This window comes from Falco peregrinus, chromosome 4 (genome assembly GCF_023634155.1).
Source record: "Falco peregrinus isolate bFalPer1 chromosome 4, bFalPer1.pri, whole genome shotgun sequence".
Classification (NCBI taxonomy): domain Eukaryota; kingdom Metazoa; phylum Chordata; class Aves; order Falconiformes; family Falconidae; genus Falco; species Falco peregrinus.
This window is the reverse complement of record NC_073724.1, coordinates 88,447,853-88,473,442: the sequence shown is the minus strand read 5'-3', so window position 1 is coordinate 88,473,442 and position 25,590 is coordinate 88,447,853. Positions and strand designations below refer to the sequence as shown.

Sequence of the window (25,590 nt, the reverse complement as noted above, 5' to 3'; positions counted from 1 at the left end):
AGCTGCACGTGATCAATCATTCTATCTATGTACATTTTGGAAAAAACTTGCTTTTACCTTCCGAAGATTAGACTAGTTCAATGCTTTCTAGCCCCTCTGGATGAAAGATAAGAACATTACCACATTGAAGTTAAAGGACCAGGGCTGTTAGTCAATCTGCAGCCACGTCATCGTATGATGTAATGTTTTGTGGTTGTGTTTTTCTTTCCTTCTTGTTGCTTTATTTTAATGAATTTAGGATCATACAAAATCAGACTTAGATGCATGGAAGATTGTTCGGGTTAGTGAAGATTTTCGAGTGATAGCGTTGGGCCTGCCAGTACCTAAATACTCTGGTAACCCTCTGGATCCACCACTTCGCTCTCGGTTTCAGGCTAGAGATGTTTATCATCTGCCCTTCAAGGTAAGTGTCCTAGTATAAGAGCTGGATTACCTGTACTGAGTAGAGCTAATATTTTGGGTTTATGTTTTACTTGCCTCACCTCTGAAAAGAATCCTTGAGTAATAAGTTTGTCTAAACAGATATTTTTCATAGTGGGGCCTAATAAATTCCTGAAAAGCGGGCTTAGAGTTGCCAAGAAATGCTGCAGCAGAAGAATAACTTCCATAAAACATATAACCCTAAAAGAAAGATTTTATAATTTTTCTTCTTTTTTATTTTATTTTTTAAAAAATAAGATTAGTTCTGTGTCAAGATGAAAGTAGAATCCTCATGTCTAAATTAGAGGGGAAAATATAAAATGCTTCATACGTCATGAGCTGTGACCCACAGTATGATCCCAAAATTAATTTACTCTGTGATTTTATGTTCTATTTTCAGGACCATCTTCAGCTCTTATATTCAATTGGATCAAACATTTCCACAGAGAGGTAATTTTTCATAATTAAAAAAATAAAAATGGAATGAATGAAGAAAAACAACGTCCTATCAGGTTTCCTTGCTATTTTTGTGTCTTCTATCACCGCATAGAGACCAGAACTGAAGAAGGTTTTTTTAATGTGTGTGGGTGTATGCTCACACAGCTTTTCATATGCAGCCTTCATATAATGAATCCTTAATGCTTTAGAAATTCAATCACACCTTACTTATTTGCACTCAGAAATAGTTTCAGCATCTTATACTGCATTTAACTTTTTAGGCTTTAGTATTTTAAATATAGATAGCATGTATAAAACTCTGTAATTACTTTTTCCTATGCAGAATTTCTCAGCTCCTGTCTTTTGCTACAACTCTCTGCTCTCAAGAATCTTCTACATTGGGACTTCCAGATTTTCCTTTAGACAGCTTATCGGCTGCAGTTCAGATTTTGGTATGTGCATACACATATGCTGTGAAACTGTATGGGCTTAAAATTTTTCAAATTTGATCCGGATTATTCGTGTTGTTATAAGAAGAATAACATGAACATTTGAAAAATAAACCTGAAAAAAAACTAAGGATGATTTGAGGGAGAAATGCCTCAGTCATATATCTCTGGGTAGTACTTTAAGGACAAAGTATGTCATGACACAAGATTTGTGATGTGATTAAAGGTATCTTAGTACTCAAAGTAATGGTTTTTATTCTGCAAAATCATCTTACCATACTTCAGGGGCATCTATAGTTTACCTGTTGACACTGAGGTAGTCAGTTGAGAGAAATGAAACTCACAACCTGAAAGTGCTTCTGATTTAATGCTATGCATTATGTAAATTGGATTGATTACATTGTAATGCAGTCACCTATTACTCTCTGTTGACACCTAAAAGAACCCAAACCAAGTATTAAACGTGGGTATAGGAGACAGTTAAGTTGTATGAGATGAAGCCTACAATAGGTCTTTGGGTTGATTGGTGGATTTAGAATAAACATAGACTTAACATAGGTTACCTGAGGATGCAGGTTGTGCGCACTTGAAGATGCAATACTTTGACAGCTGCAGTCCTCAGGGAAATATAACAAGTGTACACTTGCTGAGTTCACAGTGTCAGATCAGGCAGGCCAGGACTAAGGCTGTGGCAGTCTTTCTGCTTTCTGTGACAGGCTTTTGTCCCTTGGACTTTATAATTACATGGCAAAAAGTCAAAGTGAAAACAGAAGGAGCTTCCTGAAGGCAGTCAGGAAGATGAGATCTGTATAAAAAGAGAGAGGCGTTGGTACCCTTTTGCACGCAGGAAGATATGGTCATCGCAGGAGGATAAAATACCAGGACAGCTTTTGAAACCCTCTCTGCAAGGTGCAGGTGTCTGTAGAAAGGACTACAGACTTCCCTGTTGTGTCTCCTGTGCAATCATTTTACCTGTGGTACTGCTCAGTGGCATATTACTTCTACATATTTTATTGGATTATATACATTAAAACATACTAATTGTATTACTGTGGTGCTCAGTCCCCTCAGTTGTGCTGGATACTTACAATTTTTTTTCTTCTGAATTAGTGGTACTACATCAGATGTTAAGAAGTGATTAAAATTCAAGTTCAGGGAAATGAAACAGTATTTGGAGGGCTTTAGGAAAGAAATACATATTGGATTTTAAAATAAATCCTAACTTTTTATTCTTTGAGCCCTGTAGTGAAAAATTATTTTTAAATGAATGCCAGATGGCTTTCAGAGTAATGGAAAGAAAATGAGTCCTAAGCTATTATCTAAACTATGGAATGAAGGAAGCATTTTATTTTACATTAGAGAATGTGAAGTGTTACCATTGTATGACAGTCTTTTTTTAAGTAGACAAGAGCTGTTTCTTTTAGAATTAGTTTTAATCACTTGATTTTCTAAGGTGACTGTTCTCAGTGATTCTACAACATTTTTCCTTCATATGCTGGGCCACTGCCATCCTCTACTTCTAGCTTGGTTGATTTAACCATTTTAAAGTGTGGAGGGAATGCATTGCAATGACTAGCTTTGCTGCTTGTATCATGGATTCACACAGTCCCAAAATGTATTTCTTAGGTTGAAAACTCCTGCCTGCTGAAAGGGAGAATTTTTTTTATAGGATGCTGTTCTGAAGAGGTTAATTTCATACATGCCATTATAATTTATATCAATTTGAGATAATATTATATGTTATGTCTTTATATATACACAGAGGGCTTTTAAAATGGAATAAAGGCCTCTCTGATCCTTTAAGCAGTACATTTACTACAGTGCCTTAAATGGTTTATTTTTACTGATCTTTTTTTCATATGGAACATTATAAATAGCATTACTGATTATAAAGTATGAATTGAATTATGCATTTCATAAAGTATGCATCTCGGTTTCATTTCTAAGCAACTCTTCATTTGGATGCCTATGTAAATCCAAGTGTATAATTGAAAATCAGTTGATTGTATTTAAATTACATTGTTTATTTTTCACTTACTTTGAAGGCTTAAAAAAGTAGTACCAGTCCACTGACTGTTTTTTCTGGTGTTACACAGAAGTAGTCCTTAAAAATTTGCAAGTCTTTTTTGAAATAAAGAATCAAGTGTTACTTTAGGGGTTTCAAAACACTTTTCCATCACAAAAGGCTTTATGCATATGTTTCTTGAGGAGTCATAAATGTGCTTCTATTTCTTTCTCTTACTCTAGCAAAATAATTGAATCTTTGTCTAGTTCAGGCAGCAAGTGATAAAAGAGTACTTAAAAACTAACAAGGTGATAGTGAAAAAAATTGGTTTAATTTTGTGTAGAAAGTGCAGGCATACTTAGTAACTCATTTCAAAACAAAACAGTTTTGATCAAACTGTTCAGAAATTTCTAGCAATTGATTTGTGAAGTACAATATGTTGTGAAGTACAATATGATGTAATAGAATCAGAATTAAATACTAGCAATTGTTGTGAATGAGTAGATCATTATTCTAGTATAGATTTCTTGTCCTATTGATTCTTTCCTAGTAGTACTATGAAACTTGGTTACCTGTGATACGATTTTTCTCTCCTAATTTTAAATGTCTTTAGGTATCTGAGCCAGTTACTGCAGCTTCCATTTATGCACAGGAAAGAAAGTAATTTTTAGGTCATAATTCTTCTAATCTACTTCAGACATCTATATTACAGCACCTGAGAAATGCCTGTTTTGACATTTGACCAAATACTGCATATAGTGGTCCTTTGTATATCACCCTTACAGTTTTATTTTAAGTTCAGCGCTATATAGTATTTTCAAGTTAATGGGTGAGGATAGAATGAACCAATCATTTTTTTTCATTTGTATTTTTTCATTCTGATTAGGATTCCTTTCCTATGATGTCAGTCCAGCATGTTATTGACCGGCTTTACCCCTATAATGTTTTCCTTGGAAAGGAAGGCAGGACTGCAGTCAAAGATGCATTAAAAGTAAGTATTGCACATATAATTCCAGGGAGTGATGGATTATGACAGTAGTTCTCACTAATGTTACTTCAGTACTTCTATTAAAAAAAAAAAAAAAGTAAACTAAATGACTACGTTATTACTGATGTTAAACCATTTTCTAAAAACAAAACCAACCTTCATAAGCTAGTACATTTAGTTATACTGAAAGGTGAAACCTCTATGTCCTCTAGAATATTTAGACCTCAATTCAAGACTACAGAAAAACATTCATTTTAAGTGGTTAATTAAATTGAAAGTAGCTACTTACATGGTTAAGGTAGTCAAATGCTTAAGAAATGCATCTGGCGTCTGACTTTAAGAGGGGATACTAAAATAACAATAGAATCATCATGCACAAAACACATTCAATATAGCATGGTTATAGGTTATATTAATCTCTGGTTTTGGTCTGTGTTAGCCTTCTGTTGCTTATTGGTCAGATCTGTTTTGTTTTGTGCATGTTTAATAATAGCTTACAAAACCTATAATTATGCTGCTTACTCCATTTATTTGTGTAAAACTTTAGCACAGTGTTGCCTTGCTTTCATTTTTGAGTGTGTCGTAGGAATTATGTATATTTTTGAAAATCAGCATTCACAGCTTAGAGCATCTTACCCAGCTCTTTCAGACCTGAACATTAGAAGTTATTTGTACATGCATACTTAGAAGTAACTATATTTGTAGCTAGTGATTTTTAGTTTTTCCTGAAACCTAGCATACATGTCAGGGAAGTGTTTGTAGACCACCATTGCTGACACCTTCCATATACTGCCTTTTTTCATGGGAACTCAGTCCTGATTTCCCTGTTTGAAAAGGCTGGTCTCCTACTTGTCTTGCTGAGTTTTGAGCTGGACAGTCTTTGCATTTAAAGGAGGTTGTCCTGAATGACCTGCTAGCTTTCATGAACCTTCAAATCTGCCTCCTGTGGGGTCCTATCTGCCACTTCTTTAAATAAGCCAATCTGACCTAAGACCCAGGATCTGTAGTCTGTTATTTGCCTTCATCACTCCCCCTCAGGATTTTGAACTCCATTATTTCATGGTTGCTACAGCCAAGGCTGCTATTGATTGCCACATCCACAACCAATTGCTTCTTGTTTGTGAATAGCAGGAACCGTCTATGCATCACCCCTGCCTAGCCAATACAGTGCCTGTGTTGAGACATTATTCCAGGCAGCCTCAGAAATCTAGATTGATTGGATCATGCTGTGTTGCCCTTCCACCACATGTCAGGGTGATTGAAGTTGCCTGTAAGAACCATGGTCTGGGTGAAAATAGACTTCTGTCTGTTGAGAGAGTAGTAACAGTGAATTCTGTTCTTAATATGCCTTTATCTTAAATCCTTCAGGTCAATTTGTTTGCCCTATTGGATGGTGAATGTCTTTGTTCAGTACCATCAGCTTACTCCATTTTCCATTTCTTTTATTTAATTTTACGTGTTGTGTATGCTTTTGCTTCCTGCGTAGGCCAGGTTGATAGAAAGAAGAAAAAAATCTTCTTTCTCAATGATCCTCTACTTACAAAGAGCTCCTTATCACTTTATCATTTACATTTTTCTTTTTTTTATTTTTTATTTTCTTCCTTTTTCTTTCTTGTACTCTTCCTCATCACTACTTAAATGAACTTGTCCTATTATGTCAACAAGTACATATAATCTTATCTGGAATTTTATTCTGTTTGCACACAAAAAATCCTGTTAAGCAATGAACCTTAAGAAATACAGAAAATAACTAGTTGTACTGAGGAACTTTTGTTTATAATGATATTTCAGTAATAGCAGTGCCAGAACTGTATTAAATATGGATAAGAATTTTTTTTTCCATTCCATAAGAAACGTGAGGAATAGGAATCTGGCAGAAGCTAGGCGATTTCTTACTCTGTCTTACTGCAGATTTCTAAAGAGTGTCCAGCTAATATTTGCCACTGAATACTTGCCTCTGTAACAGAATGTAGTTAGGAAATACTAGTCTTCACTGGGAGGTATCCAGACTTGAAAAGAGAAGTACTTGGAAGTATATTGCAATTGATGGGTTAACTTGCATGAATTGAATCACTTCTTAACAGGAGCTAACATTTAAAGAAAATAAAAACAAATTTCATATAATAAAATTCAAGGTTTAGGCATTAGACTTGGAGACAGATTTGGGGGAAGTAGTAATCTAGCTGATATCTAGATGATAGTATCTTAATTTCAGGATGTCTTCCAGTCCAGTCAGCTGTCAGAGCTGAGAAGTGAGGTAGCCAGCGGTTAGGCTAAACAGCCAGTTTTGGCTGCTCTCAGGTCCTGTGCGTATTTCTTGAAGAGATGATATTCTTAAAGCACTGTCTTCCCGAACGTTATCTTCAAGTTGTATAAATCTTTTCCTTGCTCATTGAAACTCTGCCAAGACCTAGGTGTATTCCTTGTAATACTTGTCGTCAGTAATGAATTCATGTGAAATATTGACTTATACCTTCCCTGTGAGAGAAAGTAGTTTGTTATGGTGTTAGTCTTGGATGTGTAAAGATGCTTTGAAATGTGGGGCCTTGTTTGAAACTAGTTAGCATCAAAAAAAGCGTTTATGGATTGCACACTAATCCAGCATTAGCAGTGATCTTGAAAGGTATTTATGATACAGAACATTTGTACAAGTGGTAAAATTTCCAGCATTCATTAGTTCATTAGCTTGCAACAGACAGAAGTACTAAAATAAACTTGAGAATTATGTGCCTTTGTGTACAAAGATCTTAATTTAGAAGATCTTGCAAAGAAAAATATGACTTGGTTTGAATTCTGGCCTTTAAAATTATTCTGTGCTTGCATGAAATTTTGGCATGACAAATTATTTTGACAGTTAAACATTTGAAATGTGATTACAAAAATTAAGTAAAAAATTTATTTAAACTTTTTCTTTACAAGATTAAGATATAGAGAAATCACTGCTTTCAAGGAAAACAGCCTCCAGTTAAACATTTCAAAACAAGCTTAAGCACCTATGATGTTTCCTAGAGTATTGAAGTTTTTCCTGTATGCTACTATATATAGGCATTTATAAACATCATCATCTTCATTTAGGCTGTGTTTCGTGGCTCACAAGAGACCCCAACTGTTCTATACTTATTTCTTCATTGTTCTGTAAGCTTTTAATATATTACTTAAGATTCATCAGAGATGTTGGGTTTGCTTTTTCAATTCTCATGAGCGTTTTGTGTGCCTTTTTTCCCCAGTGTCAGAAGCATGCACTGTTTTGGTTCTTTTTAATCTTCTAATCAAGAGAATCTTCCTATCAGGTTTTAAAAGCAACATGTAGATCAGATTCATCTTAATAAATGAGCAAGTCCCTTTTAGCCTGCTATCAAAGTATTTAACTAATACTGTTCTAGAACTTCTTAATTTTTTTCATGTCTTGGTTAATTCTTTGTTTACTGTCTTGATCTTATATCAGATAAAAACTTGTTTGTTCCCTTTGCCTCACTTTTGAACACCCACTTTAATCTTACCTGACGTCCTCCTTGAAAACTTACCCTGCCTTGCAGTAGGGAATCTTCAGACTACATAGGCACTCCCTCATAGAAAGTGGACAAATAGTTCAGAAAACTGGAATCTTTTTTTCTTGTCTAGGCAATTCTGTTCACTTCTAAGATATTTCTGTTGCAGATTTTGGAAGGAAGGATTTGTTTCTCTCTTACTCCCCCCAAAGTAATTTATAATCTTTGGGGTTTTGCATAAAGGAATGCTCTTTAGTGCCAATACATACGGTTGTAGTGGAATCTGTCTTGACTTCATCTGTCTATCCACTGCATCTTGCAGTAGCAGTTCATATTTTGCTTCTTGTGAAACAGTTCAGTCCTCTTGTTCCTTGAAAAAATCTCTTTCCTTCCCATGCAGAGAATCTTCAGGAAAGATCAGTTGCCTATGGATGCTTCTTTTGGATAGCTTTGCTGTCTTGTGGTTCAGCATAGCAGTTACCTGCAAATCCATCTCGTTTAAGCGCTCTATTCTTTTGTCCAGCTGGATCACCAACATATTCTTTGCAGTTTCCATGCTGAGACATTACTGATCATTAGATACTTCTAAGTGCTCAGAATTCCTCTTTGTCTTTTTTTCTAATTCTTACAGTTTGCCTTTTCTCACATGTTTGTAGGCATGCAGAATATGGCCTGATGATTATGGACTGCCAAACCACTTCCCTTGTTTTTGGCAGCTGGTCTTTTTCTTTCCTTTTGAGTCTGAGACAATGAGGCTGCCCACTTCTGGCTCTCCAAGTATCTCCCAGACTTTCTGATACTGAATGTGCTCAAGAGTTGTCCTTCCAAGCCACAAATATTTTTTCCTTTGCAGCTATCAACTTGGACTTTGTATAGGGGAAGTTGCTTCTGGCTCAGGCAGCAGTATGTTTAATGTATTGTACATCCATTACATGCCACTGATTCCATATCTAGCTATCCTAATTCTAAATGAAGAACTGCATCAAAAGAGATCTGTCTTACTCTGAAAGCCGCAGAAAGTTTTGTTTGCTGTTCCTGTCCAGGTATAGCGTGGTAACTTGTTTAACTACTACATTATCCAGTTCAGCAGCAGCTCCATGCTTACATGTGGTGAATTCAAATTGTACAAATTCTGTTAGGTGAATGAAAGCTGTATGAATTCAGTAACAACCTCTACAGAGATAGACAGTGCTCTTCCACTGTCCTAATTTACAGTCTGAAAGGCTAGCTGTAAAACTCTAAACAATATTTTAAGAAAACAAAACCAAAACAAAGCCTAACCTAACAAAAAAAAACAACCCCAAAAAACACACTAGAATTTTTAGATTCCTGAGACCTTTGGATGAATAAGGTCTGCTGCTGCTGTCTCCATATCTTCCTTGTTTGATATAGAGGCTGCTGGTGCAGATAATCTTGCTTGCTCACTCTTTTGTTGGTATCTGATTAAGGCATTTTAGTGTACAGGCAGTTTGCAGTTTTGTGTATGAGCAGCTTTGGCCCTATCCAAAATGCCATTAACTTAGTAAGAATATTATAATTTACTAATGGCCATAAGAGTGAGAACATCTGTAGTTCATTTCACAGAATCATAGTTGGAGAATTTCTTAGAATCATAGTTTGAGATACTACTCAGTAGGCATTCCTGTCCTCTGTTGTTGTTCAGATTTGATGGTATCTGAAGTAGACTCAGCTGTTACAATAAAAACACAATTTGGTGCAGCCCTTTACTAAAGCCCATTTATCTTAAATTCATGTTTGAACATGACATTTTTGTAGGCTCTTTTTCCAGAATGGGAATTTGCAAAACAGAGCTAAAGTGTTTGTACGAATGCATGTCAGTTTTCTTTCGACTTAACAGGCAGTGCTGTGAATCCTAATAGTAATAAAATGATGTGCTTTTTAAGAATAATTTTACATTAATGACTTCTGTTTAAAAATTATTTTTTTCTAAGAATTCTGAGTTGGATAATACTCCTTTTTCTCTTGTTTACTCAGGTTTCACTCTGTTGAATAAAATCGCTCCATGAGTTCAGTAGTTTCAGTTAGTGGATTTTTTGTGCACAACCCCCCTTGATATGACTTCCTCTTCTCCAGCAAAATAGACTTTTAACAGGACTTTTAAAATGGTTTTCATGCTTTCTATATACAGCATAAAATGTAGAGTATAATGCTCAAAAGATTGGGAAGACAAATCTCACGGGTTTTGTCCTTCATATACCCAGAACATGCTGAAGGCTTAATTTGTACAAGTTGTCCTCAATTTTCATTTTATGATAAGGCTGTGGAGCTAAGTAAACATAATATTTGGTGGTTATTTTTATTGGTAGCCAGATGTTCAAATCTGCAATTGGTTGTAATGACCTGCAGAGATAGGTGATCTATTATTACCCACGCTAAAGGCTATCATCTGTTTCTCTTATTATTTTGGTCTGTCAGGCTAAGACTTGGCAAAGTCACCATATGACATTTTCACTTTACATCTGTCACTAGAGTCAATAAGTAGATGATATACAATCTTTTTGCTTTGGTTTTATATGTAAAATTTATGGGCCATCAAGAATGCGAACACCAGTATGTGAAGTAAAAGTTGAAGTAAATGGATTTAGGACTTCACAAGCAATTAATCTTGAATATACTTCTGGCCTTGTTTTCAGAAGGAACAGTTTTAAAAACCAGAAAGCTGTATTTAATAATTAATTTTCTCCACCCCCTAATTCTACAGCGTTTTGAGCTTCAAGATTCAGAAAGTCACTTGCTTCCCAGAAGGATTACAAAAGTAGAAAATGTACATGGAACCAAACCCTTCAAGGCTGATGTAACTGTCCAGATTGGTGAAAAAGAAGTGACATTCCAGGTATGAATTTATATATCCATCAAACTGTGTATGTTTTTAGATATCATTAACTTGTTTTCATCTTATCAAGAATTTGACATTTGATGCTAAAACTCTTTTGCACTGAATATTTTTGGTAGAGTAACACATGATATTTGTTAGAAAAGCATTTAGATACTGGAATATTGGATTGTGGATACGCAGGATTTTTATTTCTAGATAAACTCATACTTTCCTACATGTGATTCATTTTAAGTTTCTTCTATTAAAAGAAATGCTGGTTTAGAATAACAGAGTACTTGGGATGCTTGTGATGCTGCTTTCCCTTTTTCTTGTAATAAAAACAATAGTCTGTCTACACTCCAAATAAAATCTGATGAGTGCTTGGTAATGTTCTGATACAGGATGTTGTGAAAATGGAGCAAAAGTAATCACATCAACTATGATTAGTTTGAGTTTCTTCCAATGAAGTTTGACCTGCTAGTGAAATAAGGTCTTATTCAGGAAACAGATGCTGATCTGAGAATGTGAAGTTGATGTTGAATTTGGAGAGGTCTAGAGAGTCTGTGAAGAAGGTGAATTAGTGGGAGTCATAAAGAGATCATATTCACATTGGTGAGGAATATCCTCAGAGTTTGTATCATGATGAAGTGAAAAGGGGAACAGCAGCAAATGGGAATTTGTCAGGAAAAGGTGAGTTTGTAGGGCCCGATGCAGCAGTTTTCTGAGGGAAAGATTTTTGCTTTTGTTTGACATGTGGGTGATAACTTCTGGAAATAGGTCTGCAGAATGTCTCTTTGGGAACAGGAGGGCATAAGGAGTTTGCAGGTGAAACAGTTTCCAGACTAGAACGGGAAGTGGAAATAGAGCAGTTGCCTTAAAATGGAGAACAGCTAAAATTCTCCAAAGTTCTGGTCAAAGTAGTTCCTTCAGATTTTCACAATACAACTTGCTCTTTCTCTTCTGTGTTTCTCTGATGAGCAAGAAGTATTGTGGGTTTTATATTTTGTCTCTAGCATGAACAGCCTCAAGTTCCTTAAAGACCCCAGTGCTGTAATTGAATTGGTTCACATTTTGGTGGTTTTTGTGGGTTTTCTTTTCATGAAGAGTGGGTGAAGGAGGTGTAAAGGAGGTTGTCTATTCGAAATCATATGATTGAATATTTTTTAAGTGAAAGATTTAGATTTGATGGATGACAGTCAGCAAAATATTACAGTAGTTTGGAGAAGCATAACCTGGTCCATACAAAGCCTAAGTTATTACAGTGTAGCTTATTTATTTTTTTTCTTTTTTTCTTCTTTTTTTTTGTTTACAGGTTCCAGCTGGGACTGGGCTGTTAGAAAAGCATCCTCGATCAGATACTTTCGTAAGGACTTCCAGCCATAATAGACTGTTGGCAGAAATGATGCAATCCCATATGGTTAAAGATATGTGTTTAATTGGAGGAAAAGTAAGAATTCAAATTTCTTTTCTCCCTCCTTCCCCAAGTTCCTTAGAATGTAATCTAGTTCTCATTTTTTTTAACTTTTTAGGGCTGTGGCAAAACAGTTATTGCTAAGGAGTTTGCTGATATGCTGGGATACAGCATAGAACCTATCATGCTTTACCAGGTAAGTAAACTGTCTGCTTATGATCATGCTTGAAATATGATCTAAAATATAATACACAGATGTTGATCCTTTGTGTATATTCTCTTTCTCTCAGTGATTTTAAAACCTGCAGCTGTGTTCATACATAGCTGCAGCTTTTAAAATCACTGATAATCACCAGTATGGGTTAAAAAAATGAAGGATAGCAAAGATTTCAAAGTTATTGAAGTTTTCTGATCATTAGCATTTTTTAATCTCTGTGTTAGAATGCTCATCTAAAATCTCCTCTTACTGCAGGCCTAAATAGAGGGGGGTACTCTGCAGCAATACAGATAGTACAGTGTTATTACATATAAACTAGCCCTGATACTGCTTTCCTTCAATTTTATTGACTTCATTGTGAATGTGAAGGAGTGGTAACAAAATGGTCTCTCTCCTAGCCACAGAGAATTGTCAATTCATTCTGTGATTTGGGATGATTGAGTGTCATCAAGAAAACTTCGTCTTTTGTGTCTTCTCCTATTTGGTGGTGGGTTTTTTTTTCCATTCTGAAGTATGTTTTCTGCGTTTAGCTCAGAGTGGTGATCACTTGTAATTCATGCATGTTGAATGCTTCCAGAAGACCTGTTGTAGTTCCTTTTTTTTTTTTTTTTTAATTATTCAATATGCTATTTAATCTTTAATGGAAGTCTCTATTGTCAACACTTTTTTTATCATGGAAGAGTTTCTTTATTGTATTGAGAATACATAATGGGTTTTATGTTTCTGGGGAATTTTTTTTTTTTTTTAGTTCAACAGCATGTGGGGAGGGATCCTGACAGAAATGGGTGGTGAGGTTGAAGTGCTGAAACAGACAGAAAAGAGAGGGAAAAGAGAAATATTCCTGATGATGAAAAAGGACAGACAGTCTATTTTATGTCTTCCTGCAATGTTGAAGACCTCCTTACACAGGATCCCACTGCTTTTCCTTCCCCCTATATGGCTTCAACTGATAAAGGCGCGGACTCTGAAACTGTTTCCATAGATGGAGTTAGACAGACGACTTGTACCCTTTTCTTACGCTTCAACTTGGCCAGGTTTGGGTTCCAAACCTACAGAGCCTCATCAATGCACTGTCATATTCATAATAATATACTTGGATTCACAGCAGTACCTATTACCTTCTATACAGTGGTGTATTAAGATAGGTGTGTAGATTCTGAGCCAGAACTGAGTGTGTCCAGCTAGACTGCATACTTCTTTCTGGACTTGGCACTGTAAACACATTTTTAAAACATCCCAGGAAAATTACTTTTTTGTAACCTGATGGATTGCAAAACACAGGTACACCCTAAGTTGTTTTGTTGCATGCAATATATTGGGTACTCACCGGCAATATTAAATAATTATTTGGTTGAAAACATGGCCCTTCTTTTTCAACATTCTACCTTTAATTAGTGTGGCTTCACTGAATAGGAGCAGAAGACTTCCGTTTTGGAGACACATGAGAAGAACTGACAATTAAATTAGTTACTCAGTAAACATCTTTCTTTCAGAGGGATTTGTAATTCCTACAGAAATAAAACCTAGGCCAAGAGTTTGAAGTATTTCCCACTGAAGTGAACCTTTTCTTTGTTTTCACCGGGATTTGATCAAGTTCAGAGAGCTGAGTGTTTTTATGGAGAGGAGAGGCTTTTTGGTGATGGTGTTTCCAAACACTATCACTAAGGCAAATAAAAGACTGAGCTCGTTTACTATAAATTCCTGTGTAGACAAGTCTGCCTAAGATCCATGTGTGTATCTATACATACAGATATTTCCTATCTATAATGTCTTCAGTAATCTCAAAAAATTTTACAGGAAGCAGTGTATTAAAAAATGATTGAGTGTAGCTGAGCTCTACATCTTCTGATGAATTTTAAGAATGCATTCATTTTTCTTAAAGTATGTGATAACATATCAGGGGTTTTGCATAGCAAAGTAATAGGATAATTTAATGACAGAATAAATGTTAAATGTATTAATTAATAAAGTAATTCAGCAATGAAGGCTATGAAAAGTTTGATAATGCTGTAAATTTAGCAGATTTTTTTGCTTAAGTTCAGAAAAGTGTCTTGATTTTTTTGAGGGGCGCACCATATTGTTCTAAATCCGTTTCTAAAATTAAGGAGGTTTTTATCTGTCCTATTCATTTTTTTCCCAGTAACTTCAGCAGGCATATGAATAAGTAGTGGGGCATCTTGGTCTGAAGCAGTAGCACCGGTTTTCTTCAGGCTCTGTGAGGAAATGAATTCTTAGATTTTGTTACATAATGTTTACTTTTAGTTTTAATATTTGCATCATTGTTCTTTCCCTCTGAAGTTTATTCAAGGACTTGAGTAGTATGAAAAGGCATGGCTCTTTATATTGATTTCACAGAAAAAAACCTCTAAAACCTTTCATGTTGTGAGAATCAAATTTAGCTAAACCAGGAGTTCCCAAACCTTTTGAGTACATAGATCATCTCTTATACTAACAGTTGGCTCAAAGAACAATTCCTGTCTCATTTGTGGTGTCTACATCATCATACAGACTTATTATATGCAATTCCATGCAGGCAAATTGCTGACAAAGGAAACGTCTGATTAGAACAGGTTTGGTTTTAGGTTGTCTCAATGCAGTTAAGCAACAGTAAATGAGAAGCAGCAGCCAGCTAGTTCTTTGTGGACTGTAGCTAGGGAACTTTTCATTTAAATTGATTAAAAGAAAACATTTTCTCCCCCCAGAGTTCCGGGGGGAAGAGGTGGTGGTGGTGATGGAATAAAGCAGCATTCAAAGTGATGTTGTAAGAGTTTTCCATCCTCTTCTTCCCCAGTATAAACAGTCTTTTAAGCACATCTCTAGTGTTTGTGTATTGTGATGTTTTTGTTTCTAGGATTTCTTTTTTAATTTTTTTTCATGACCTCATAGTTTTTCCTTAAAAATACCTTCCAATTTTTTATTTGAGAAATACTAACAAAATATGAGTCCAAATTGGCATGAAGAGCAGGAAACATAGATTTTTCACTTTATAATTGCCAAGAACATGATTAGCACTTTGAGCCATGAGAAAGTGCTAGTTTGGGGGCTTATATTGCTGTGGCTGCTGAAGGGAGTGGAACAAAAGTTGCCCTACTTATTTTCTCTCCTAAGCTTCTTTTTTCCTGTATACAAGATTTTTTAGAAAATAAACCCCACAGTGTACAACACATAAGTTACAATGACTGCTACAAATTGAAATAAGCATTTTGTTTCACAAGGCAATATAATGTCGCCATTGCTTTGCTCAAAGTAAGGGGAAAAAAATAATTCATATACTTCTCTTACCTCCACTACAAAGGGAGGGATTTTTAGTGTTAGAGTATTATAACATTCTGTCTCATAATGTTGTATTTTTAGTATCATATATTAAAATTGGTTTAGAGTAAGTAAATAGAAACAGTAAATCACTGGGCAGGTACTTTGCTGTGAAACAAGTCCCTTACAGAAACTGTGCAGGTGTTAGCAATTTATACTTCTTTTTAATGAATTACCAAATTGAATCTCACTCAACCATTTAATTAATTTAATTTTTCAGAAAATATTTTGCAGCAAAATATACTTCTGAGTTTATCTCCAGAAAATTAATGCATGGTTCTCAAGTGGTTGTTGGAATTACAGATGAACATTCTGTATAGCATACTAGGCTCCCAATGGGTTCATACTGTATGTTGTTTCATTTCTCTAGAGATGAATTATCAGAGGTGTGCTAGTTAAATATTCAGTTATACAGCATTTTCTAGCCACTGAATGCACACTTTGATGCAAGTCCTAAAACCACATTTTTCTCTGGCTTTGATAAAAATGTTTCATATCCTGGCTTTAGTCTAATTCATGAATAATATAGAAAAGAGCAAACACAGCAGTAAAAAACCAGAAATACAACAATAAAAGTCTATTTGGTGGATTTGAATGTGTGACTTTAAATTTTAGAAATGTAAAGGGACTAGACTTTGTCCTGTTATTTTAAGGCTTTTAAGGAAATGTGGGAAGAGGAAATGATTCAGGCCATATGACGTAATGTGTTCTATTTTTATTCTTTAAAGTTCAAAGGTTTTATAGTTGTGAAAAGGACATATGCAAAAACTACAGCTACAATAGAAAATATTTTTCTCATCTGATTTTAGGTTAAGTTGTGTTCACAGCACAGCCTGAGGAAGGAATTTCATCCTCCGGGTCACAAAATGGCTATTACATCTTTGTTGCTCTAGTGCTTACCTGTTGTAATGGAACATCTAAAATAGGTTTGCTGGAGGATATGCTAGGTTTTGCCTTTGGTTTTGATTTGCCCCTGAGCATTATTCTGTGACATACTGGGTACTTAGGATGTTAGGATAATTTACACATTACTGGCTTCTTTCTTCCTCTGTCCTTTATTCTTTGATGCTTCCACTGCATTTTCCTGCTGAGAGGTGGAATGTCATGCTGCTTTGTGTTCCAGATTACTGATGAAATCTTTTTTCTTCCAGGTGACTTTTGTATGAAATGACTTGTTTGTTCCAGGTGTAGACTGCTGCCCCCTTCTGTACACAAAGCTGTGTACAAATTGTCATATGTTTGCATTTGGGGTGGGGGGTGGGGGGGGGCGGGGGACAGAAGGAAGGCTTTTGTTCTGGTTTCAAAGAGGTGATATTGGCAAGTCTAGAACTTCCAAAGACTATTTAATATAGTGGGTGTGTATTTCTAATTCTCTTTGGAAAAGTAATTGAAGATTTCCTACTGATCTTCTTTGGATATATTCTCAGGAAAAACAGAATGCAGTTTTTTAAGGAGAAGGCATGTACTTGCAGATGAGGAGCATAAATGTGTTCTTCTGATGAATTGATACTTACAGGATATGACGGCTAGAGATTTGCTACAGCAAAGGTATACTCTTCCTAATGGAGACACTGCTTGGAGACCATCGCCACTTGTTACTGCTGCTCTGGAAGGAAAGCTTGTTATTCTTGATGGCATTCATCGAATTAACCCTGGCACTCTAGCTGTACTTCAAAGGTCAGGATATGAGCATGGATAAGTTGGCTGTGTGTGATCTGTTTATTGAGCACATGCATACTGAGAAATTAACTTCCTTCTGATGAATATGACTATTAAATTTCAAGAATACTTTAAAGATTAAGCTGAGCATTGAAGTTTCATAAAATATGTAATATTCAGTCTTAAATACAATACTTAAAAGCAGAAGCAGTTCTTTCATGTTCTCTGTAAGTCTATAATAATATAGGAGATTTCAGCTTACAATTTTTGTAAAATCAGAATATAAGTCTGAATTGAGGAATGAGGTAGATTGTACTCTAAATTTATGAAATCTAAAGTCAGTACTATCTGCACAATGATTTGAAAATGCTATATGTCAGAAAACGTTTAAAATACTTTGCATGCATTCCACTTCTAATTAGAATATGATCATTGTGGTTATATGTGAAAGCATACTTTATATTTATATTCAAGAGACAAAACTAATATATTACTTGGTACAAGTATAACAAAATGGCTGTTTCATGCCATTTATGTACGCTCCACTGGTAAGACAGAATTTTTTTATTTTTCATATTTCTTACCATATCTATTTAAACTAATTGGACTAACTGACCGTGCACTAACACTGTTTGCTTATGCATGTTATTTTACCTGCACACCTGGATGCATCTTAAATTGGTATAACTTTTTACTATGACCCACGTTGACTGGAATCACTTTAAAAGTAAGCTCTAGTTGGTATGTATTTTAAAAAGTAATCAAAGGATATATAAAGCTTATTCTTTATTTTCAAATAGACTAGTACATGACAGAGAACTGACTCTTTATGATGGCACCAGATTGTTAAGGGAAGATAGATACCAAAACTTGAAAGAAGAGTTACAACTCTCTGATGAGAAACTACAGGAAAGGTAAAGTATCAGTTATTACTATAGAATGCAAACAGCATTTCATCCTGTGAAGAGCTTAATCTTTTTTTTTTCCTTTTCTTTAAAAAAACATGATGAAAAATGCTTCCTTATTAAACTGATACATTATAACCGTTAAGAGAAGCATGTTTTAAACATCAGTTTCCTCATAACCTTTTTTCTTTTTGTGGCATGGGAAAATTATATCCTGTTTAGAGTGCTTGAACTGAAAGGAAAACATTGAATGTCCTTGAACAGAAGGAGTTAGAAATTGAAGAGAAATAAGTACATAAAAACATAGCAATAATGGTATATAATATTTAATTTTGGAATGTTTTGTTAAGAATGTTGGAAAATAAAACTGAATTGAAGTTAAATACAGTTTGTTACTTACTTTTGCCTCATTAGCTAGAAAGCTGGTATTTAATTTACAGCTAATATGGGGCAGGAAATCCTAAGGATGGGTTGGGACCCATTATGCTTATTCTTTTTGTTTCTTCACTTCCACTTGTCTGCTAGAAACATTCCACAGACAGAAACATTTTTTAGTCCTCTGAGGCCATATTTGATACATAGTCAAACACTGCTGACCAAGTTTAGTTAATGGGAGGGATACTGTTGAGTGTACATCAAAACAAATGTGATCTAATACTCAGTAATATATAAGGAGCTAAACATACTGTGATTCTTAAATGACTCTAATGTGCAAAAAACAGTTGAAGTCTTATATCAGATGTCCATGCTCATATTTACACTGCAGGGTGTGCACATGCCCAAACTTTGAGGAAGCCTCATCAGTCATAGTAGGGATGCATTTGTGATGTGCCCACTCCATTTCTCTCAATTGTCTTACTGAATAAGATTTTTTCTTTGACCTCCTTTGTAGTCAGCTCTTTAGGAAAGTTGTTTTACTGCCTGGTTGTTTTGTTATTTCTGTTTCCCTTTTGATCCAAAATACAGTGGTGGGGTTTTTGTTTGTTTTAGTTTCTTGTGGTTTTTTGTTTGGTTGGTTTGGGTTTTGTTGGGTTTTTTTTTCCCCTCAAAAAACACCCAAAACCAAAACAGATTTCATTTTAAGTCTTCCATAGAATTTATTTTGATTTTTTTGTAGGTGTGGTGTAATCTAAGCCTACTTGTTGCAAATTGTATCCACGCTGCTGAGGCCACACATCCAGCTAGATGGGCATTTCCTGCATTTATTTTATTTGGGTGAAGAAGTATGTATCAGGGAAGTGTTCTGTTTATCAGGATTTTAAGCCCAGACTTTGAAAAGAGAAGCAAAAAAGCTCTGAGGATCCATCTTGGATGGCATCCCAACTTTATGTTGGACTTTGTACTTCAAAGTACATCTAGTCATTGTGTGAGTCTTCTCCCTGCTCTGTGCTCATGGTCTTGTCCAAGGTGCTTTCAGGCAGAATGGGTAGTGTCTGTGCTGTTTTGCTTACTGTACGGTAACCTTTAGTTCTTGCCAATACAATCCAAAAACCCAGGCAATTCATCACACATTCATCTTCAGTACTACCCCTCTTCCTGGATCAAATCTCTCTCGTAAGAATAGAGCTTTACATCTGGATTCTACATCTCCCTGTTTATTGTAATTATGGCTGTTTGGCAGTTGACTCCCTTATGACCTTAATTATTTCTTAGACTATGAAAGCTGTCCAAGCTGTCATCTTTAATGACCATTCGGCAGATCCATCTTCTTGCTGTGCCCACCTCTGTAGACATTTCCCTTTAGTGTCATTGAGTAACCTTTTGGTTCCGCTGTTCAGTGCTTGGCTTTCCTTGGAATGCTGTCCCCCTTTCCTTGAGTTAACAATGTACTGCTTTTACCTAGCCACCTTAATATTTTGCAACTTAGTGTATCGTGGATTGCTAAGCTCTTAATTATCTATTTGACTGACAATGAGCTTTCACCCTCTGATACATAAATGAGGTGTAGCTGTTGTCAGGAATACATTTCTGATTAGTACTTGATCTTAAAAACAAACAAACAGAAACCCCACCGTGTAGGCAGTCTTGCCTCTGGAAGCTCAGTGTGACTATTTAGCACTATCTGGGATACAGATGAAAGTTCTTGGTACTGAATTAGCTGAAGTCCATTGTGCTGAGAATCCCATCTTCTCTGAGGTGAAACATTCAATCTGGCTGGCCCTTGTTCAGCTTTCTTCTGTACAGACTTACCCAAAAGAAGCCCGGGTAAGGTAATGCAAGTGTGTATTTGCTGCTTTGGTTTTGGCTCTGGGCTGCTTTGGCATACTGAACTACTCCCTCTGTAGAGAGTGCACTGTTCTCATCAACCTGTGAGGAGCTGAAAGTGTTTCAGGACCTCATCCTGGTTTTAGTCCCTTACACACTCTGAAAACATCACTACCTTTCACTGGCTCCAGGATACAATATCAGTAATTACTCTTCGATTCCAGGACAACGTTTTTCCCTGCTACTCATCCTTTTCAGCAGCAGTCACCTGTCACTGCAAGCTTCAGTACCTTCCAGTGTTGCAGAATGGCTGTGCAGATTACGCTTCTCTACAGACATCTTCTCATCAAATGATATTTAGTGTACTGACAGCTGATATAATCACAGACTAAGAAAACGATGGTGCTAACCACCCCTCATTTGTCTGCAAGGATGGCCTTTTGGAGATGTTATATAGAATATGTTGTACCTTGAATTTATTAGCAGATTGGGTGGACAGATTCTTGCTTCTGAGTCATGATTGGGAGATGCTTTCCATATTGATGAGAAATGTTGTCTCTTTTGCTGTAAGTCAATGGCTGTAGCTTGTGGCTTTAGCTGCATTTCTGATGTTAGACAAAAAGAGAGCTTTACTTATCCTGATTTACTGGATTTGACTAAAGTAATTTTGGTACAGTTGCTCTCTGCCAGGCCTGCAGAATATATGCTGTCATTCCCAGTTCTGCTGGGACTGAGTCTGAAGTGTCCAAGTGACACATTAAGACTACTGTTAATTTTCCAGTAAGGGAGTTCCCTATAGAAAGTGGTTTCAAGGCTTGATTCTTTTAATCAGGAGATTTATTCCGAGTTTTTTCCCCTGACTCTCACTCGTTCAACCTCAGTTTTCATTTGTGTATTGGGAACCAATATAGTACGTAGAATACACGTTAAGTTACATAAGTAACTTTCTATTTTGTTATTAACATTTCTATTAGCTACCTGATGTCATGTATTAACATAGTTCTTACGAAAAACAGAGGAAGAAAAAAATACATACTGAGAGGCACATCAATGATTCAGTGAAAGTGCATGACAGAGTTTTGAAAGATTAAGCAGTCGGGCAGAACCTGAATGAAGTAGCTGAAAATAGTCATGAACAGAAGAGGTATGAGATCAAGAGAAAAAGAAGTTTCTGAAGGACTAGAATTTGAAAGAAGCCAAAAGCTTCATTAGGAAATCAGTAGATTATGAGAGGGCAAGGCCATCTTCAGGATTTCAGGAAAAGCAATAACTGGAGACTGGAAGGCAGCTGTGATATGGAAGAACTGATACCTTACTGCCATGTGTCAGAGAAACTGAGCATGTGGAGTATCTAATTCTTTCCTGCCCCCCGTTTGGGTCAGCTTTGCTGTGTGTGAGTGTTCTTGATTGTAGTGACTATTTGTAGTATAGTTTGCAGTTTCTGTCTTCTGTGCTGCTTCTAATTATGCATAAATACAAAATAACTCACTGTTACTCTCTGTTCCCTTCATTTAAGACTCATTAATGAGGTGGCCAGATGCTGTTGTAAGTTACGTAAAAACAGATACATCTTTCATAATGGAAAAGAACAACTGATAATGCTTTTCAGTAGACTACTTGGACTCAGTACTTTGTGAATGGAGTTTTAAAACAGAATTTCCATTTCAATCTATTATAGAGAAAAGGAGTACTATTCCTAATAGATGAGCCAAAACTCCTGTATACATATATTATTTTTTTTTAGTGTGTTTGTAATAGGATTTGACACACCTAAATATTTTTTTCCCCCCATTTCTAAGAAGAGTAAAAATTAAGATACTTATGGAGAAGTTTTAGGGTCTCCCTTCTTGAGACAAGCAAGACACATTTTGTACTAAGCTTTCATGTTCCTATATGAAAATGCTTGATAGTAAAAAAAAAAAAACCAACAACAAAAAACCCAACACAGTTTTAGTGCCTTGAATTTTTAGTGCTTCAATAGTAATAATACTTACATGTGTAGTAGAATAGAAAGGAGAATACTGCATAACCCGTCACTTCATTTCCAACCCTGATAAGTCAAGAGGTATTTTTTTGAGTAAAGGGATGGTATTTCAGATCACATTATGGTCTAAAGAAATCACATCCCTTTGTGTACAAATGTAAACAGTATTACAGCAGAGAATGTGAACGTGCTTAAGCCATGGCGGTATTATTAGCAGTGCTGGACAAAGAGGAAAGTATTGTTCAGTTTTCAGATTGTTTTGAAGTTTTTCAGGTTAGGACACTATTATTTATAAATTATATTTTCGGACAACTTCATTTAAAAGTTTTTTTACCTTTGTAAAAGCTAATGAAATATATTCTTACTTGAAGTTATCATAATTATTATCATTGAGTTGTATGTTCACTATTATTGCATTACATTTCTTAATCTGTAATGTATACTAGCATTTTTGTGAGAAGAGCTTCAGACTGGTGGGTGTGATAGCTCTGTCCGGACTAAACAAGTGCATGCAGTACACTTGCCCTTGTGAGATTTTGAGGTGCTCCTTGGTGTGCTGGAGGTCTATAAGCTACAAGATAACTAGCAGTGGACACAGAGTACTTTGTCCTCTCTCCTTTCCTGTGCTGGTTTGGCTGTGGAGTTAAGTTAGCAAACAGTCATAGTAAGATGATATTCACCCATTTGAGGAAATGAAATATTTTTGTTTATGGGTTTGAGGAGAGAGTGACAGATGGTCCTTAAAGATCTCTTACATAGAAGGAAATTATAGTTGCTGATGCTTATTCATGTAATGATTGTTTCCCTGAACAGGTTCAGAGATTTAAGAGAAAGTGTGTTAAAGTACTATGCATAGCCAAGATTTCTACATAGAATTTCTTCTGTAATGATTCAGTACTTCACTGAGATGGCTACTGTAAAGGTAGCACACAACCTTTACAAGACAAGCAGTGAAGTGCTGTTTTGTTTTATGATGCAGTAGTTTAACCTGTTTGGGTGGATATATCACCCCCTTAACCCCCACCCCCCAACACACATACGCACAGAGATGATAAGGCGTTGGTGTGTTGAGGAGAAAGATGGCTATTATAGGAAAATCTAGAAGTAAGTATATAATAGGATCATTCAAAAGCTAAAAGAAGTCACTCATAATGCATGCATGGTTTTAATGCCCTGCAGACTGGATTATTTTCCATGCGATTAGGTTGAAAGGGAACACACAGTAGATGAGACAAATATAAAATGTGTCAGGGAGTGAATTTAGCAAGCAATAGAAGTTTTTAATTGCTTACGTTTTCTAGCTTTTGCTTCATTTTTTCATTGTGGGATATTTTTTTTTTTCCAGTTTGGTGGATTTTCAGATAATCTGTTAATTTCAGACTGTGGTGAAATTTAAGAAAAAAAAGCAACAACACAATAATAGGTCATTGTTGTTCTAGTATTATAGCAATTCCCAATGCATAAAATTTGATAGAAAATGAAATTTATTAAATCATGTTACAGGAAGAAATTACCAAAAATAGTTTGGTTTTGCAAGGTGGCATCAGGGATACTGTTTTGCCTTTGTTGCTGTGGGGTTTTTTGTTAGAACAAGCTTCAGTTGCTCAGAACCATGTGTTGCTAACAAGAAAATCTTTCCCTAAAATCACCCTGAACAGACTGTGTTCTGATCTTCCTCTCAAGAGCAGTGGTGGTAATCCTTGGTTGGAATAAACACTGATGTCAAAAGAAGGACACGCATATTATTAGGAGAGTGCTCTGCTACTTGTGTTGCCAGTAAACATTTAATAGAAGGATAGAGACTCTGTATTAATCAACTAACACCAAATCTTCCCTCTGCATGAGGCTCATTAATTTAAAAGGTGTCAAGTTTTTAACAAAATACGGTTACTTGGCCATCATCTGCAAAGAACACAAGATCTCAAGGATTTGTTGTTTAATAAAACACAGCTCCATGTGGGAGCTCTGTATTACATTCCTTTAGAGACTTGATCTGTAATATGATGGAACAACTTTGAAGTTCTTCAGTTGCGCTGATGGAAGCTGGGAGCTTTCAGAGCATTGCAGGATTGAATCATTTGAGGCATTTGTTTTAATAATACACTTAGCTTGACATTTTCAACATTGCAAACATCAGTCCAAACAATAGGCTTTTGAAGTAGCCAAATAGTTTTATTCATGTTTACAAACTGGAAACCTACAGCGGTGATGTTGTGATAAATCTAGAGAGTATGTCAGCGACTTCAACTGATACCACCAAGTTAGTTTGCCCTGACTTTGTACCTCCTCTCCTCCCACTTTTCCCCGTGCCTTCCCTGGCTGCCCCCACCATGCCCTTTGAGTTAGGCAGTGACATGGAGGTGGTACAAGAGAAATGTGTTACTAGGGAAAGCTGACTGCTGCTTGTGTTCTCTTATGATGATGCAGAAGGACCAGAATTGGTCCTTTGAATATGGTGGATTTCTGGAGGAGGATTGTTCTTCTTCTTCTTAGTAATGGCGGGGAGGTGAGTCTGGAAGTATATGTATTTATCCTTCTAGGAAACATTTTCTTCTGTAATGAGGTTGGCTAATGTTCCCTGACCTTCTTTTATACTTAGTGACAGTGACATTCTCATTGGTTCCTCTTTCATGTGATGTTTTCAGACATCTATTTCTATTTTTATCAATCAGAGTGTAGCTTCTAGGCTTACGACTTTCAGCTGAGAATAACTCATGCCACCCCTTGTGTTTGCTTTGATACAAGAGACTGCTGTAATCGCTCTTTGTATCACAGCTTTATTGTGACAAACAGACAAGCCAACTAGGCAGTAGATTTGTTAGTTTATGTTTAATGGTCATAGTCTGTCTTCAAATTTTCTTGTTTATGCCATCATTTCCCCCATTAGTTTAACCAGCAAAAATACTTGCCTCCATGTGTTCTGATTTCAAATGTAGTAATTTATATGGAAAATGATGTAATAGCAGGTATATCTAGCAATGTAAGCTGTCTAGTTAAATTTCACTTGCTTTTTCCAAATTAACGTCTCCTATTTTATTAAGAGTACTGTGAAATTAATTGTTGAAAACAGGCCCTCCTTGCACAATTTGGCTTTAGTATCTGACTTGTTACTGTATTATTTCTGCTGCTTTTAGAGATCGTGCAGTTGTGCTGATTGATGAATACCAATGAATTCCCAGTCCAAAGAGGTGATAATATTACTTAGATAAGGGAGACAAGTGATGTGAAAAAGGCAAAGATACAAAAAAAGAACAAAGCAGAAGTTTTCTACTG

At 35.9% G+C, this 25,590-nt stretch overlaps 1 protein-coding gene across 1 annotated transcript in view; it reads left to right on the top strand.

The window, feature by feature from the left end:
- The window catches only part of VWA8 (von Willebrand factor A domain containing 8), a 185,953-nt gene that overhangs the window by 35,493 nt on the left and 124,870 nt on the right, over positions 1-25,590 (top strand). Inside the window, exons 6-14 of the mRNA XM_055803173.1 lie at positions 239-403; positions 821-870; positions 1,202-1,310; positions 4,199-4,303; positions 10,511-10,642; positions 11,937-12,071; positions 12,154-12,231; positions 17,081-17,241; positions 18,024-18,137. Coding sequence (XP_055659148.1) covers positions 239-403; positions 821-870; positions 1,202-1,310; positions 4,199-4,303; positions 10,511-10,642; positions 11,937-12,071; positions 12,154-12,231; positions 17,081-17,241; positions 18,024-18,137 — 1,049 coding nt within the window. The remainder of the gene's footprint in view (positions 1-238; positions 404-820; positions 871-1,201; positions 1,311-4,198; positions 4,304-10,510; positions 10,643-11,936; positions 12,072-12,153; positions 12,232-17,080; positions 17,242-18,023; positions 18,138-25,590) is intronic.